Raw genomic sequence first — 17,750 nt, 5'->3', positions numbered from 1 at the left:
CCTCCTGCATGGATGGCAGGCAGGGCCGGTCTCAGCCACCACTGCGGCCGCCCGCCAGTGCTCCCGGGAAGCAAAGCAGCCGACACGGCGCAGGCGTCCCAGGCGCCCCACCCTACCCACTGCACCTGCTACGTGGGCACTCCGACCTCCGACCCCGCAGGGAAGACAGGCGTTACACCCGACTCCCGCACCGTGTCTGCTCACAGACTGTCCAATCCCAGGTGCCGGGGCAGAGCCCACACACGCACACCTGTCCCCTCCCTAAGGAGTCGGATGGAGACCACTAATAAAACCGGGAGCGAGGCCGGGAAGAGAGCTGCAGAAGAAGCAGGCTGGGGCTGCGGGGCGTCGCCCGTGTGGACACACACCAGCGCTGCATCAGGGCCACTGTCACGTCAGCCACGCCAGGCTCAGCCGTCGCCGTCACCCGGAGAGCCCAGCGTGGCTGCCAGCAGCAACGGCGGCGCACGCTGGCAACAAGGAGGAAGAGCCCCGCCTTCCTTCCCAGGGTGCACCCAGCAGGAGTGGCCGGCCCCGCATGGAGGGCCAGCGGCAGAGCCGGGCAGGCCCAGAGAGCTGCGGCTGCAGCAGCGAGCGGCCATCGCCACTGCCCCGCCTCCCCGGGCCCCTCTGGCTCCCTGCTTGCTGGACCTGGCCCCATCGGCAGGGGACAGAGCTTTCCCAGGCCCCAGCTGCAAGAGGGCCTGTGCGCCACCTCCCCAGATGGAAAGGAAGGTGAGCCCTGCAAACAGGGCCGCCCTGGCCGGGGCCACGCATCCCTCTCAGCCAGGCTGGCCTGGACGACAGAGCCAGAGCTCAAGAGCACAGCCAAAGAGACGAAGAGACAAGGGCAGGGCCGTGGCCGTGGCGCAGCTGGGTAAGCCACTGCCTTCGATGTCGGCATCCCAGTTCAAGTCCCGGCCGCCCCATGTCCGATCCAGCTCCCTGCTGAGGTGCCGGGGAGGGCAGCAGAGGATGGCCCACGTGCTTGGGCCCCTGCCCCCTGTGGGAGACCCGCAGGCCTGCTCCAGCACTGGCTGTGGGGGTCATCTGGGCAGTGACCGTGTGCTGGCACATCTCTCTCTCCCCATCTCTGCACCTTTGCCTTCCAAAATACTGTAAGATCTTTAAAAAAGAGGGAGGGGCCAGGGGAGTGCACACGAGGCTGCAGTGGTCAGCAAGAAGCTCTCCCTCAGGCCGTCCGCCAGCAGCTGCCCGAGGCGCAGCCAGCGAGAGATCGCCCGGGTGACGTGCGCTGTCAGCGCTGTGCACGCAGGCAGCACGTCTGCGGCACCGGCGCCCCCTGGTGGACCAGGCCGAGGGCCGCGGCTCCAGGCCGCCCACACCGCCACGCCCCCACCCACGGGGGCCCTGAGCAACATGCGGCCCCCACCAGCAGGCAGGGCCTGCGAGCGGCAGCTACCTGTGCCGTAGTCGATGCGCGTGGAGTTGCCCACGGACTCCTTCAGGTACACGGCCACCTCCGGCACAGCAGCTGCCAGGTGGGCGGGCACCACGGCGGCCACCAAGCCCTCTGCTTCCTGATAACAAGAGACACCAGGTGGCCGCGGCAGATTCGGCAGCGTCTGGCCTGGCTCCCCGCTCTGCCGGGCCACAGGGGCAGGCAGAGAGCTGGCTCCACGCAGCAGCTTGTCCCGCGCACCCCTCCCTCCAGGGCACAGGTGGCGGCGGGGGGAGGGGGAGCGTGGAGGGGGGTCGGGAGAGCTACCCCTCAGCTCTCCCTCTGGGAACTCACTGGGGCTCGGGACCACTGTCCCGCGGCAGCTGGGTTGGCGCCCTGAGTCTACCCAGAGACACACGCCAGGGTGTTCCGAGAAGCCGAGGGGTGGGACCCGCGGAAAAGCCCATCACGGGCAATGAAGACCTGTGCCGTATACACGGTGGAGTCCACACTGCAGAGAGCCAGACCTGTGGCGTCACAGGACCACCGCCTGGGTCTGAGACACGCGTCAGGTTCAAAAACAAAATCAACTTAGGGATGGAAACCAGACGAGTCTGGGAGGGCACACGAGGGCCCTGCAGGAGCACTGGAATGTCTACGGCCTGACACGGGGGGCAGCGTGCGGCTGAAAGCCTGGAGATCCACGCTGCGGCTCTGCTTCGCCAGCCACCTCTGCTACAGGCCACCAGATCTTCAAGAGGACTAGGCTGTCGCAAGCCCGCAGGCTGCCCCAGGCAGGGCGTGTGCGTGTGTGCCTGTGCACGTGCGCGCCCCCTCCCCTCCGCTCACTGCCCACGGTGCGCCCAGCACTAGGACTGAGCTGACCCGAGAGTGTCCTAGAAGCGGTGGGGGTCTGGCCCCCCAGGCCTGACCTGCGCCCACACTGCTTTCCCACGGAGGGGCTGCCATCCTGCATTTCCGTGTCCGTCTGAGCAGGTAACACCTGCTCCGGCTGAGGGAGCCCCCGGGTCCTCCCACCGAGGTCCCTGAGCAAACGGTGGCTCACCACAGCCACTGGCCCCTGGCCCCTCTGTCCTGACGGCAGGTCAGCGAGTCCTCCCACGAGTTCCCCACACAGCCCCCTCGTCCTCTCCCGCGGCTGCATGGCTGTCCAGTGTGGATGGACGGCTTTATTTAACGGCCCCCACCAGCCCCTGGACAGACAGCCCCGTGTCAGCCCCGTGCCGAGAGCGGCGCCAGCGCAGCCGCAGTCCCCGCCGATGGCGGGGCAGTTACGAGCACTTGGATCTGGTGGCTGACTCGCAAATTTGCACCTGGGACCCGGACATGCAGGGCTCCAGACACCTGCTCTCGGCAGCGCCGCGCCGGCCCGCGGCAGCCTCACCTCATCGAGCTTGGCGTACCAGGTCCTGTAGGCCTTGTTCCCGAATCGAGAGGGCTGGTCCACGGGCGGGGTCTCATCGATCCAGCGGTCCAGCGTGTCCAGGAGGGCCAGCAGCTTCTCTACGGCCTGCAGAGGCGAAGCGCGAGGGGCCAGGCCCCGTCACTAGTGGACCCCAGGGTGGGGGGCCAGGCCCTGTCACTAGTGGACCCCAGGGCGGGGGGCCAGGCCCTGCCCGAGGGGACCCAGGCCGGCACGGACTGGCTGCTCTCCCCGCTCTCCCCGTTTCTTCCTAGCTGTCCTGAAAATGAAGGCGGCTCAGAGCAGGACGAACACGAGGCTGAGGGGCCGGGCCGGGGTGTCTCTGGCCGGCCTACCAGGAGGCACTGGACAACCACCGGCTCCAGCCCAGGTCGCACGTGGTCTGGTGCCGAGCTCGGGACGCCACCCATCAGGGGTGCGGCCCCGCCAGCCCTGGCACAGGCCCGAGTGTCGTAGTAGGCTGAAGGCCACGGGCCTGGGTCCTGGTCCTGCGTGAACGCCCTGCAGTCGCCATGAGACCACATGCAAGAGACCTGAGCTCCCTGAGCACGGGCTGGGGATGCGCAGCCGCAGGCCCCCGCAACTGCCACGCACGGCACCTGCTCACGGGGACAACATGGGAGCAGGAGTTCCCGCCAGCCCTTAACGAGGGGGCCGGCGTGGGTCCTCCCGCAGCCGACCCTGTGGAGAGCTGGGTGCTGGGCCACCAGGAATGGGAAGGGAACTGGTGTCGCAGGTGGGGGTGGCTCAACGCCCCAGACGCTGCGTGGGACCTCAGGGGTGCTGGGGGCGGGCGGGACGCGCCGCTCTGGGAAGGGCCTGGAGGAGACGCTGGCGGGAAGGCAGTCCCGGCAAGAGGGGCCCTGCAGGGAAGCAGATCTCGCCCGTGTTCCAAGAATGAAGGCTACAAGGAAAAACTTCCAGAAAATCCTGACGCGGGGAGGAGGCAGCAGGGTGAGGCCCACAGAAAAAGGCGCCCGGAGGGGGAGAAGCAGGCTCACCACAGGGCGGGCGGCAGGCCCGAGGCCCGCACAGGCTGTGTAACTGGCGCTGCCCGCCGCGTGCCCCCCGCCTGTGCCCAGGGCACGGGAGCATGGGCAGGTGCCTGCAGGAGGACTCTCCCCTGCCCCGTCACCGCAGGCGGCAGGGCTGCATGACGCCAGATGCTGCCACAGCCCGGCTCCCCACGCCAGGCCACCAGCAGCCGCTGACACGGGCACCCAAGCCGGACCTGGCGCAGCAGCTGGGCTGACGAAGACTGACGCGGGCAGCCAGGCCCAGCACGCACCAGCGAGCCCCGACTCCCCGGAGACTCGGCTCCAGGGCCAGCGGGAGCCAGGCCCCAGCTGTGGGCTCAGCTGGACCAATGAACAATTAAAGGCCCAGGCCTCCGCCCAGGGCAAGCCACAGCTATTGTCTGCTGGGGGGCTGGGGAGGAAGCGGCTGGAGCATCATCTCCCCACGCCCGAGCCTCAGAGCCCCGGAAAATCACCCCTGAATTTTCACCAGCCAACTTTTTATCAAACAGAACCATAACAAAAATAACCCTATCTATCATCAGCTTTTTCCCAAAAACTTGAAATTTGTCACTCTCAAGAGTAGGAGGCAGCAGTGAGCCAGCAGCAGGCCTGGAGAGCCTCAGCACCGGTCTGGACAGAGCTGCGGCGCTGAGCGGACTGGCGGGGGGAGCCGGGCCTCGCACCCAGCCCCGGCGGGCCGCAGGAGGCAGCGCGGCTGTGCTGCGAGCCGCCCACGCCCACGCCCACGCCCACGCCCACGCCCTGTGGGCAGCATCTGCAAGACTCTAGAGACCAGGCCAGGCTTCCCTGCCCGCCGCCCACCGCTCTGCTGCCCGCACTAACTCCAGCTCCGGAAGTGCCTCCCCAATGAGGGCGGGGTCAGCAACAGCTGACACGAGAAAGGCATTGAGGTGGGGTCTCCGCCTCCTCCCCTGGGGCCAGCGAGGGGGGCACAGGCTCAAAGGGCACGAGGTCACTCGTCCCCTAAGTGGTGTGCGTCAGTCTCAGGTGTGTGACGGCACCTGTGACTCGGCCAGAGCAGCAAGGCGCTGGGCCCGTTTACACGAGGCCTCAGGGACACCACGGACCAGAAAGGGACCGGGCAGCCAAGCAGGTGCTGAGGTCACTGCAACGTCCTCTCTGAGGAGCCCCTCTCCCCCGTCACCACCCCAGAGCTCCAGCCTGGCCCAAGAGGAGGCCTAGAGGCCCGAGGAGGGCTCGCTCCCCTCACATGGCAGAACGGGGCCTCGGCATGTGGGGGCCAGAGAGGGAGGGAAGAGGCAGCCGCGTTGGCGCTGGGTACGAGGGCTCTGGGAACAAAGCCTTTGGGGACAGGTGCAAAACTGGGCCAGGGCAGGGCCAGCTCTTACCCAACAGGCCGTGGCTACAGGGCTGGGTGGGTCAAGCCGTGAGAGGCCGCTCACGCCCTCGCGTCAGAGATAAGAGGCTCCAGGTGGCTCAGGGCCAACTGGGACACAAACCCAAGAGGCCACTGGAGCGCTGGGACTCGGCCCACGCTACGCCCTGCACTCACGAGCCCCAAGACCTGGCCTCCCCACGCTGACACCAGTCTCTGCAGCAGCCAGAGAGCAAGCGTGAACCCAAAGGCAAAGGACACAGCACCCTGAACGTGGCACGCCCAGGCCCGAGAGGAGCCCCCAGGAGACCAGCACCCTGAACGTGGCACGCCCAGGCCCGAGAGGAGCCCCCAGGAGACCAGCACCCTGAACGTGGCACGCCCAGGCCCGAGAGGAGCCCCCAGGAGACCAGCACCCTGAACGTGGCACGCCCGGGCCCGAGAGGAGCCCCCAGGAGACCAGCACCCTGAACGTGGCACGCCAGGGCCCGAGAGGAGCCCCCAGGAGACCAGCACCCTGAACGTGGCACGCCAGGGCCCGAGAGGAGCCCCCAGGAGACCAGCACCCTGAACATGGCACGCCAGGGCCCGAGAGGAGCCCCCAGGAGACCAGAGAGCAGAGCCAGGACAACACATGTGCAGGGCAGCCGTGCCCAGGGTCCCAGCCGCACTCTCGGGCGATTCACACAAACGGGGGCACAGCCCGAGCGCACGCGCTGCCGCAGGGCCGGCCTCTGCCGAGGCCACACGCACTTCCACCGGGGCATCTCCAGCAGGCGCACGTCCTCTGTCACCTCCTCACGTTCCCAAAGGCAGATCAAGACAGCGACCAGCGAAGGGCAGACTCCTGGAGAGACACTCGCCTGCACCAGTTCTGTAAGTGCCCAGCTGTCCACAGACCCAAACACCTGAGCCTCCGCGGCTGCGCCCGGCCCCGCGAGGCCCACGGAGCGGCCGCGCCCGGCTCCCCGCCTGTGCCTACCTCGGAGACTTTGTACTCGAAGCTCAGCTTCTTCCCCTTCACGCCTTCGTTGAGGGTGAGGATGAACCCGATGTAGTCCGCGTACGCCTGCCACACAGAAGTGAGGACGTCAAGCCCCCAGCAACAATGCCCGGCCCCCGCAGTGCTCTGCACACCCCTCCCCCCGTGGGACGCGTGCGGGCGCTGCTGTTGCCCCCAGTGAACAGATGCGGAAACCGAGGCTCCACGAGGAGAGATCTGCTCAGGGCCTCCCGAGACCAAGCCCTCGTACGACGTGGAGCGAGGACTCGGCCAGTCTGCCCACAAAGCTGAGTGGCCAGTGCCTGACCACTGTGCTACACCACAGGGGTCCAGGGAACACCTTCCCAGCCATCGGCTGCTGCCCCGCCTCTCCCAGAGGCTCGCTGTCCGGCTCCCAGGGGAGCTGCCTGTCCGAGCACGCCCACGCCAGATGCTACCTGGGCACTCCCCCGCCCGCCAGGCTGCAGGTCACCCCAGCACAGGGCGAGGAAGCGCTCGGTGCTCAGTTAACAGCGCCCTGCACCCAAGCGCCTGGGCTTGCGTCCTGGCTCTGGCTCTCCGAGCCGGCTTCCTGCCCACGCACACCCTGGGAGGCAGCTGGGATGGCCCTAGTGCTTGGGCCCTGCACCCTCACGGGAGCCCTGGACTGAGCTCCTGGACCCTCGCTTCAGCCTGGCCCAGCCCCAGCTGTTGGGGCCATTTAGGGAGTGACCCAGCGGACAAGAGCTCTGTCTCCCAAATACATTTTTAAAAATTAAAACAAAAACAAACACAAAACAGGCTCATGAAAACTGAGCGTGAAGAGAGGCCTGAGCGCAGGCCCTGGAAGGCGGCTGTGCGGGCAGGGGCTCCCCCACCCCGTCCACCCGCAGCCCCGGCCTCTCCCTGACCCCTTCCCTTCTCCTCAGCCCTGACCTGTGGCCGCCAGGGCAGGCGAGGCGAGAAGCAAACCACTAAACACTCCTCTAGCGCCCAGTACTGTCCACAGCCGCCCTCGGCCCAGCAAGGCTGGCCCTGGCCCGCGCTGCGGCCACGTCTGCCGTCCCTCTCCGGACGGATGCAAGGAGCACAGCTGGGGCAGCATCGCGTCTGCAAACACAGGCGGGCTCGGGAGGCGGCGGCCGCAACAGGGAGCCCTCGGCTGAGGACATCTGTGGCTGTGGCACCTGGGGCAAGGGGTGCTGCTGGCACCTAGTGGGTGGAGGCCACGGACATCACCCGAGGCGACTACGCACAGGAGGCCCCTACACAGAGAGCCATCCCTCAGCTGTCACTGGGGCTGGACTGAGAAACAGGGAGCGCAACCGCAATGACGCAGGGCTGGACTGAGAAACAGGGAGCGCAACCGCAATGACGCAAGGCCTGGGGCCGCGTGTGAGGCCGCGTGTGTCCTGAGGAGGACTGGCAGGGTGCGATAACCATCCATCTGCAGACGCTCCCTGGCTCCGTGCGCAGGCTGGGAAGGAGCCAGACGGGCTCTCGTGACCTCCAGGGCCGTGAGGCCAGCCACAGGGCTGCAAGGTCCGGGCTCGGTGTCGGCCCAGCATCTCCTCACGGAGGATCTCCACCTGAGGGCCCCGGCGCGGGGCGTCTCACCGCAGCCGGCCCAGAGCCCACCCTGCGAATCTGCAAGCGGCTTCTCTGGTCTCAGCCCCGGGCTCCCCACGGCCTGTACCAGACGCCCGCGAGGCACGAGCCGTTATCTTCTGCCCACCCTTTGGGCAGCACAGCAAGGAAAACCAAACTGCCGCCCAGGGCTCCGGGTCCCCGTGCCACGTGTGTGCTCAGCCGCGCCCCCTCACCACCACTTCCACGACATCACCCCTCCGTGGTTCCCACACTTGCTATCACTTGCAACCAAGCACCAAGGTGACACCCGCCCCCCATCACTGACACTCAAAGGACACTGGCTCCTGAGAACCTGGACACGACTCCCCAGGGCCGGCCCGAGACCCGCCTGACCAGGCCCGTCTGCGCGCTACCCCTGAGTGACAGGGCGCACTTCCTCCCCTCCCCCCCCCCCCCCCCCAGGCTCCAAAAGCAAACACAGCCAGGAGCTCACTACCCGGTCACGCCTGGAGACCAATGTCTGTCTGAGGAGGCCCACGCTCCTCGCCCTGGTTCTGGCCGGCCCGTGCGGAGCCCACTGGTACCTGCGAGCGCTTCCACTTGCCCATGTCCGGAACCGTGTGGATCTCCTTCTTGGGAATGACGAAGTTCTGAGCGGCAGGGGGGGTCTCCTCCGAGGAATCTTGACCAAAGAAAATAAAAAAGCAAACAAGTGAACAGAACCCTTCCTCCCTCACCCCACTCTCGGTGAACGGGGAAGCCACGCCCCGGCCTTGCCGCCTGCCGGAGTGGGAGGAGTGAGGAGCGAGTCCCGCCAGCCCCACTCCCCAGCGGGCAGGATGAGCTCGGTTAGAAAAGTGAAAACAAGGGGCCGGAGCTGCGGCGTGGACGGTGAAGCCACCACCTGCAGCGCCCGCATCCCACATGGGCACCAGTTCCAGTCCCGGCTGCTCCACTTCTGATCCATCTCCCTGTCAATGCACCTGGGAAAGCAGCAGCAGATGGCCCGAGTGCTTTCGCCCCCACACCCATGCGGGAGACCCGGAGGGAGCTCCTGGCTTCGACCTGGCCCAGCCCTGGCCATTGCAGCCATTTGGGGAGTGAACCAGCGGATGGAAGAGTCTCTCTCTCTCTGTCTCTTCCTCTCTCTCTCTATAACTCTCTCAGATAAATAAATAAATCTTTTAAAAAAAAAAAGTGACCTTCTGAAAGTCAACCTTTTAGACACACTCAGGCAATGCAAAGGAAAAAACACATATCTGAACTGAAAAATATTTGAGAAAGATCACCTACCCGATCCTTCCCTGGTAAGGCTGGCAGAGTCAAAGCATCTGGCTGGGGCCGGCGCCTTGGCGCAGCGGAGAAGCCGCCACCAGGGACACCAGCATCCCAGGGGCGCTGGTTCGAGTCCCGGCTGCTCCACTTCCCATCCAGCTCCCTGCTAATGGCCTGGGAAGGCAGGGGAAGTCGGCCCAGGTGCGTGGGCCCCTGCCACTCCCATGGGAGACCCAGATGAAGCTCCTGGCTCCTGGCCTCAGCCTGGCCTGGGCCTGGCCATTGCAGCCATCTGGGGAATGAACTAGCAGATGGAAGACCTCTCTCTCTCTCTCTCTCTCTCTCACTTTCAAATAAATAAATATTTTTTAAAAATTAAATTAAAAAATAAAAACACGTGGCGGCTGATTCGGGACGGGGAGCAGGAGCTCCACACTGCAGCAGAAGCGCAGCTGTAGGGCCTGCGAAGGCGGCGAGTCAGCGCTGTCGGTTAAGGCGGAAACTGCTCAGAGTGGACACGCAACCCAGCAGCCACACACCTGCATCGCACGTCAGAGTGCCTGGACGCAACTCCCACCAGCGCCGACCTAGGAGGCAGTGGGGACGCCTCCAGGAATTAGGCTCCTTCCACACTCACGAGACACCCGGACCGCACACCGGCTCCTGGTGTCAGCCCCAGCAAGGGAGTGAACCTGCAAACGGGAACTCTCTCACCCCACCTCTCTGCCGCAAAATCAACCAACAACAGTAGTTAAAAACCACACTGCCTGCCCAGCATCCATGGGTCCATTTAGAGGAAGCCAACCTTCAGATGTGCTCAAGGCAGACAAAACCACACACAGCGGCGATGTGCAAATAACCACACGGCTCTGTAGCAGAACCTCCCCAGCCCGTCGTCGACGGAAAAGCCAGTGACACGCAAACAAGGATTTTCCACCCACTGGTTCACTCCCCAAAATGCCTGCAGCAGCCAGCGCTGGGCCAGAACTCGGCCTCGGTCTCCACGTGCCAGGGGTCCCCCTGCTCCAGCTCGGCCGTCACCTGTGGCCTCCCAGGGCACTGCACAGCTGGGATCTGAACCGGCACTCCGACAGGGAATGCGGCGTCCCAGTGTAGCCACGGCACCACACCCAGCCCTCTTCACAACTGTGGAGAGCCTGTTCCTGCCAACGCGCCTGGGGGGCAGCAGCTGATGGCCCAAGCTCGGGCCCCGCCACCCAGCTGGGAGCCCCGGTCCGAGCCCCTGGCAAATGGCTGTTGCGGCCACGTGAGGAGTGACTCAGAGAACGGAAGACCTCTCGCTCCTTCCCTCCCTCTCTGTCTTTCAAATAAATAAATAGCCTAGCGAGTGAGAAGTAGGGAAAGCTGCACTACAACGTCTATGGTATCTCATCACTGTGAAGACGGCACAGTCCATCTCAACACACACGCCCAGGAGCGTGTGCACTGGGCCCAACGCTGAGATGACACGTCACCTCCGCAGGTGCGCGTCACCCACAACTCCCCGTTCTCAGTCACCTCCACAGGGTGTGTCTCACACAACTCCCCGTTCTCAGTCACCTCCACAGGGTGTGTGTCACACACAACTCCTCGTTCTCAGTCACCTCCGCAGGGTGTGTGTCACACACAACTCCCGTTCTCAGTCACCTCCACGGGGTGTGTGTCACCCACAACTCCCCATTCTCAGTCACCTCCACAGGGTGTGTCACACACAACTCCCCGTTCTCTGTCACCTCCACGGGGTGTGTCACACACAACTCCCGTTCTCAGTCACCTCCACAGGGTGTGTGTCACCCACAACTCCCGTTCTCAGTCACCTCCACAGGGTGTGTGTCACCCACAACTCCCCGTTCTCAGTCACCTCCACAGGGTGTGTGTCACCCACAACTCCCCGTTCTCAGTCACCTCCACAGGGTGTGTCACACACAACTCCCCGTTCTCAGTCACCTCCACAGGGTGTGTGTCACACACAACTCCCCGTTCTCAGTCACCTCCACAGGGTGTGTCACACACAACTCCCCGTTCTCAGTCACCTCCACAGGGTGTGTGTCACACACAACTCCTCGTTCTCAGTCACCTCCGCAGGGTGTGTGTCACCCACAACTCCCCGTTCTCAGTCACCTCCACAGGGTGTGTGTCACCCACAACTCCCGTTCTCAGTCACCTCCACAGGGTGTGTCACACACAACTCCTCGTTCTCAGTCACCTCCACAGGGTGTGTCACACACAACTCCCCGTTCTCAGTCACCTCCACAGGTGCACGTCACCCACAACAACCCGTTCTCAGTCACCTCCACAGGGTGTGTCTCACACAACTCCCATTCTCAGTCACCTCCACAGGGTGTGTGTCACACACAACTCCTGGTTCTCAGTCACCTCCACAGGGTGTGTCTCACACAACTCCCGTTCTCAGCTCCCATTACCTCCAGCACAAGGACAGCCTGTCTGTAACCGTGGGGAACCCCAGTTTGCAGGGAGCCTCCCCATTTTCCAGAAGCGAGGGAGACGTGCAGCGGCGGCCCCGCTCCGAGCTGCAGGCGCCCCAGGAGGGGCCGGTGCTGCCGCCCGCACCGCACAGCGGAGCACCAGCGCAGGCCTGGCTGCTCTGCTCTTTCTAACCAAAACCCCTATTTTTGCTCATGGAATAACCCGCGCGCCATCGACAGTCCTGCGTGTCTGAGGCAGAGGGGACGGTGAAACTCCGAGAGCCCCCGCGGCGGACCGGCCCTCACTCCTCACGCGGGTTCCCCTGCGGGCTTCACCAGCCCCGTGATAAAAACCCTGGGGTGGGACTTCCGACACATCAACAGATCGAAACTTACACCCACTCAGAAAACTGACTCCAACTGAAACGGGAACACCTCAGTGAGCTTCGACCGCCCGGGACGTTGCCCCTAACACGAAGGTGAAGACGGGCTTTGTCCACGCCACCCGCGCTCGCGCTTCTGACCCAAGCTAAGGGGCAGGAAGAAGGAACCAGAGCAGCCCCAGGTGACCAGGGAAGCACAGCAGAGACGAGACCGAGGTGCCAGGAAGTTTTAAACGGGAGCCGCCAGTGCCTGCGGAGGGCTTTTCTGTGGGCTTCTCAGCTGAGTCCAAACCCCGAAACGCAGCTGCAGAGACAGGCCCAACAGCCTAGTACAGCGGCCACACAAACAACGGGGAAAGCAAGTCCGAGGCCAGGTGCTAAGACTTCTCGTGTCGGGGCCAGCGCTGTGCAAGAAGCTCCTGGCTCCTGATGGGCGCAGCTCCAGCCGTTGTGGCCATCTTGGGAATGAACCAGCGGTGGAAGACCTCTCTCTCTCTCTCTCTCTCTGTTGCTCTTTCAAATAAGTAAATCTTAAGGCCGGCCCCGCGGCTCACTAGGCTAATCCTCCGCCTGAGGCACCAGCACCTCAGGTTCTAGTCCCGGTTGCCCCTCTTCCTGTCCAGCTCTCTGCTGTGGCCCGGGAGTGCAGTGGAGGATGGCCCAAGTGCTTGGGCCCTGCACCCCATGGGAGACCAGGAGGAAGCACGAGGCTCCTGGCTTCAGATTGGCGCAGCGCGCTGGCCATAGCGGCCATTTGGGGGGTGAAGCAATGGAAAGAAGACCTTTCTCTCTGTCTCTAACTCTGTCTGTCAAAAAAAAAAAAAAAAATTCTTAAAAAAGACGTCTCGTGTCCCAGAGCTGGAAGAATGATGGAGCTGAACCCCAGTGAACCCCGGGCTGTTTTCCTGGCAGATGGTTATCCAGCCCCAGCTGCCTCCTGCTGAAAGAACTGGGTGTTCTGGGCGCTTCCTTGGCCCCATGCTGAGTCGCTGATGACTCTGCCCTTGGCCCCGGGCTCTGCCAGGCCCGGCTTCCTCCTCCGCCTCTGGCCCTCTTCACTCTTTCTAGCTCCCAACCTTCCCTGCCTCATGTCCCCCAGTGCTCAGGGCAGCCCGGGACCCCCTGTGTCCCCCAACCCCTGCTCCTTCCTGGTCCCGCCTCTACAACCGGAGTGTGCACCTGCGCCTCCCGCCACGCGCCCTGCTTCCTGCTCCAGCGCCTCGGCCTCCCGTTCTACAGCGGACGAGGGCTGGCTCCGGCGAGGCTCCATCGCGCCTGCTGCTCCGACACTGACCCGATCCCCCCAGAGGCCTCCTCCGCCAGCCCTTCGCCTTCCTCTCCCGGCTCCCTGGCGACCTCACCCTCCTCTTCCTCGCTGCTGTCTCCTCTCCACAGGCCACGCCTTCTACAGCGGAGTGCGCCGCTGTCCCCTGTCCCACGTCCCACGTCCCACGCCCACGTCCCCGACACGGCATGGCCACTTGTTGAATCCTCCTCCTGCTCCTCCCGCTCTGCTTCTCATCCTTTCGCTTCCTTAACGAACTGGAATTCCCACCCTCTTCACGGGAGGCCTCCAGGGGGCACAGGCGCCACCGCACTTTCTCCATCGAAACCTCACCTTCCTTTTAAAGTTTTTTATTTATTTATTTGAAAGTCAGAGTTACACAGAGAGAGAAGAAGAGGCAAAGAGAGAGAGAGAGAGAGGTCTTCCATCTGCTGGTTCACTCCCCAAACGGCCGCAACGGCCAGAGCTGTGCCGATCCGAAGTCAGGAGCCAGGAGCTTCTTCTGGGTCTCCCACATGGGTGCAGGGGCCCAGAGACTTGGGCCATCCTCTACTGCTTTCCCAGGCCACAGCAGAGAGCTGGACTGGAAGAGGAGCAGCCAGGACTAGAACTGGCGCCCATATGGGATGCGGGCACTGTAGGTGGAGGATTGACCTACTGCGCCACAGCGCCAGCCCCCAAAACCTCCCCTTTCTCACTGTGAGCCGCATGGCCCCGGCCGGCCGCAGCCTGAACGGGCGGCTGCTTCGTGAGTGCACTCGGGACCGACGCACTGGTGACTGCGGGGTGATTCCCGAAATCCGAGTGACTCCAAAGCGAGAAGAAAAACCCCTTCCAGCCTGGGTGCCCGCTCTGCTCTGACCCAGCTTCCTGCTCAGCGCACGGGGGCAGCAGATGACGGCTGACGTCCTTGGGCGCTGCTGCCCACGCGGGAAACCAGCATGGAGCTCTCGGCTCCTGCCTCTGGCCTGGTCCAGGCCTGGCCGCTGCGGTCATGTGAGGAGAGCACCAGCGGGTAGAGGAGCAATCTCTCGCGTGCGCGCACGCTCTGTCTCACACACACACTGGAAGGACCCCCTTCATTTTAGGACCCTGGTAAGTATAAGCCCTCAACTCCTGATTCATAACCCCACGTCCAAGAAGCTCTGACGCCCAAAGTGTGTTCAGTGCGTCTGTCCCACGTTCACTCGGCACAGAGTGTGCTCAGCGCGTCTGTCCCACGTTCACTCGGCACAGAGTGTGTTCAGTGCGTCTGTCCCACGTTCACTCGGCACAGAGTGTGCTCAGCGCGTCTGTCCCACGTTCACTCGGCACAGAGTGTGTTCAGTGCGTCTGTCCCACGTTCACTCGGCACAGAGTGTGTTCAGTGCGTCTGTCCCACGTTCACTCGGCACAGAGTGTGTTCAGTGCGTCTGTCCCACGTTCACTCGGCACAGAGTGTGTTCAGTGCGTCTGTCCCACGTTCACTCGGCACAGAGTGTGTTCAGTGCGTCTGTCCCACGTTCACTCGGCACAGAGACTGAAGCACTGAGGAGCGCCGGCACCTCACTGTGCAGATGTGCGCACCTCTGGCTCGGGTAATCTCGTCTGTGCTGATGGGGTGCTGCTTTCTGAACCAGGAAAAGCCGAATCCCAGGGTGCAGCTGGGCCCACGGGTTCTGCACAGGGAGGACAGGGAGCTGTGGCCCGAGTCTGCAGCTGGCGAAGTGCACTTCCTGCGAAGACGCACGTCTGCAGGGGCGCACAGGGCCCCAGACACAGGTGCAGGAGTCTGCTCCACCACCCTCCTCCTCAAACCTAAATGACACCAACCACGGAAAAAAGAGACAGCAACCTAAGAAGGTTCTGGAATATGTGACACCTGGGGCTCCAGGGAGGCCATGAGGAAAGGAAAAACACTAGACGCGCTGGAGACCGATGGCGACCCCGTGCGGGAGAAGGGCCGGGCACGGGCACACCCGGGACACAGAGGAGACCCCGTGCGGGAGAAGGGCCGGGCACAGGCACACCCGGGACACAGAGCAGACCCCATGCGGGAGAAGGGCCGGGCACAGGCACACCCGGGACACAGAGGGGACCCCGTGCGGGACAAGGGCCGGGCACAGGCACACCCGGGACACCGAGGGGACCCCGTGCGGGAGAAGGGCCGGGCACAGGCACACCCGGGAGACCGAGGGGACCCCGTGCGGGAGAAGGGCAGGGCACAGGCACACCCGGGAGACCGAGGGGACCCCGTGCGGGAGAAGGGCAGGGCACAGGCACACCCGGGAGACCGAGGGGACCCCGTGCGGGAGAAGGGCAGGGCACAGGCACACCCGGGAGACCGAGGGGACCCCGTGCGGGAGAAGGGCAGGGCACAGGCACACCCGGGAGACCGAGGGGACCCCGTGCGGGAGAAGGGCAGGGCACAGGCACACCCGGGAGACCGAGGGGACCCCGTGCGGGAGAAGGGCAGGGCACAGGCACACCCGGGAGACCGAGGGGATCCCGTGCGGGAGAAGGGCCGGGCACAGGCACACCCGGGACACTGAGGGGACCCCGTGCGGGAGAAGTGCCGGGCACAGGCACACCCAGGACACAGAGGGGGCCCGTGCGGGAGAAGGGCCGGGCACAGGCACACCCGGGAGACCGAGGGGACCCCGTGTGGGAGAAGGGCAGGGCACCGGCACACCAGGGCCCCAGCAAGAGGGACCGGAAGCTCTCTCCCCGCCTCCTGGCCGGCAAACCTTGTTCCCAGAACCCAAATTAAGGCCCCTACTATTAGTAAATTGCTACTTCAGGCAGGATGCTACATAAAAAGCTTTGTAGGCCAGGCGGTAACCTGCACGATGCTGTTATGGGAAAACGCGCTCCACGTCCCCCGCACCCAGCTCCAAACGCTGCGGGGCAGAGGCCTCCGGTCTCGGCCGGCGTGAGAACGGCTCCTGTGGGCAAGGCCAGCAGCGTGGGGGGGCGGGGGGGACACGTCCAGGCCAGGCCCTCCGGGAGGCCCTGCACCGACCAACGCCTCAGATGCCTCAATGCACACTCCCGGGGCAGGAACCTGTGTCCTTCCAGGACGGCCTGGAAGTCACTCAGACGGAGACCCGAGCTGCAGACACGCTCCCCAAGCCCCCGGGGACTCGGACCGCGACCCATCGCCGAGCCCCCACCGCGGCAGAGCCGGGTCCAGGAGAATCTGTTCTCTCTCGTTCCGGGCAGTGCGGGGCCCTGGGGGCCTCCCGCCCGCGCTGCACCTGCACGGGGGGCTCGGCCCAAGGCAGCCGCGACCCCAGCCTGCAGAGCCCGCACAGCCCAGACCCGGGTCTGTCTATCGCTCTCCTCCTGGGGAGCTGGGGGGCGCCTCGCCCTCCGGAGGCCTCTCGCAGCGCCCAGGGAATGCCAGGCCGGGCAGGGGTCGCGGGCCGCCCACCTCCCTCTCCCGCACGAGGCCGGGGTCCCCTAAGGCCAGCCCGCCGGCCGAGGCCCCAGTGCAAACACAGCTCAGAGGCCCTGATGCCCGCGGCGAGTCTCTGTCTTGCTCAACCCGCCTTCCTATAAACGAGAGGTTTGCACACCCGGGGCAGTTTCTCTCCATAAACCCCAGAGCCCGGCCCCGGGCCTGGGGGCGGAGGGCAGCGACCGGCCCCGGCCCCAGCGGCGCTCATAAACCGGGCAGCCGCCGGGCTCCGGCTAACTCCTCCGCCGGGGCAGGCGCGCCGAAGGCCCCCGCACCCGCCGCCCCCGAGCCCCGCCGCCCGGCCGGCGCCCCCGAGCCCCGCGCCCCCGAGCCCCTCCCGGCTGCGCCCCACACCACGGCCCTACCTGGCGGCGGCTGCCGCTCGCCCTCAGCCATCTTCCGCGGAGCCGGCGCGGCGCCCGCAGTCCCCTCTCGGCGTTCACCCCGCACCCGCTCTTCAGGTCCCCGGCTCTGCCACGGGCTCCGAGTTTTCCGGAGAGCAACGAGCGCCGGTCTGCTATCACCGAAAACCGAGAATTAAAGTCACCCCCGCCGAGACGACCGCCATGCTGGTGCCGGGCGCTCAGCGAGCATGCCCAGCAACGGCCGGCTCGCGACGGCCGCGGCGACGACGGGCGGCCGCCATGTCAGTGCGGGGCGCCTGCGGAGCATGCGCACTGAGGGGCCGCCATGTCAGTGCGGGGCGCCCGGGAGCATGCGCACTGCGCCCCAACTGCCGGGCCGCTGCTCGACCGCTAATGGCCCGCCCGGCAGCCGTACTTTCGCGGGTGTCAAGTTTTTGTGGAGGGGTTAAGGGGGGTGCAGCAGCCATGTTTCTGGGAGCCGGTCCCGGCTGTCATCTTAATCTAAAGAATGTCAGAGGACATTCCCGTCACCCTGTGTCTTCCTGCCGCCTATGAGGGCGCACAGCTTCAATGGCATTTGGAGGCGGGGGGAAGAGCTGAACCCTGACCTCGCCTTACCCCTCTGCCTCAGCCCCAGCGCTCCACGGTGTCGCACAACCGCTAGCTGCGCGCCGCTCGCCTCCCCGCCCGCCGTGGCCCCGCCCCGCAGTGGCCCCACCCTAGCCCGCTGTTGGCCCCGCCCCTCCTGCCGTGGCCCCGCCCCGGGCTCGCTATTGGCCCCTC

General features: G+C 65.2%; 1 protein-coding gene across 2 annotated transcripts in view; it reads right to left on the bottom strand.

The window, feature by feature from the left end:
• PTPA (protein phosphatase 2 phosphatase activator) overlaps positions 1 to 17,722 on the bottom strand; it is a 29,110-nt gene extending 11,388 nt beyond the window's left edge. Inside the window, exons 1-6 of one of the 2 annotated variants that reach the window (XM_070071405.1) lie at positions 17,586 to 17,722; positions 16,968 to 17,119; positions 8,379 to 8,476; positions 6,205 to 6,291; positions 2,808 to 2,933; positions 1,424 to 1,541 (exon numbers count right to left, since the gene is read on the bottom strand). In XM_070071405.1, the coding sequence (XP_069927506.1) occupies positions 1,424 to 1,541; positions 2,808 to 2,933; positions 6,205 to 6,291; positions 8,379 to 8,476; positions 16,968 to 16,998 (460 nt within the window). In that variant the 5' untranslated portion in view covers positions 16,999 to 17,119; positions 17,586 to 17,722. 2 annotated transcript variants of the gene reach the window in all.
• Between the last annotated feature and the right edge of the window lie 28 nt (positions 17,723 to 17,750).

The sequence above is a fragment of the Oryctolagus cuniculus genome, chromosome 1 (genome assembly GCF_964237555.1).
Source record: "Oryctolagus cuniculus chromosome 1, mOryCun1.1, whole genome shotgun sequence".
NCBI lineage: Eukaryota > Metazoa > Chordata > Mammalia > Lagomorpha > Leporidae > Oryctolagus > Oryctolagus cuniculus.
This window is presented reverse-complemented; position numbering and strand designations above follow the sequence as displayed.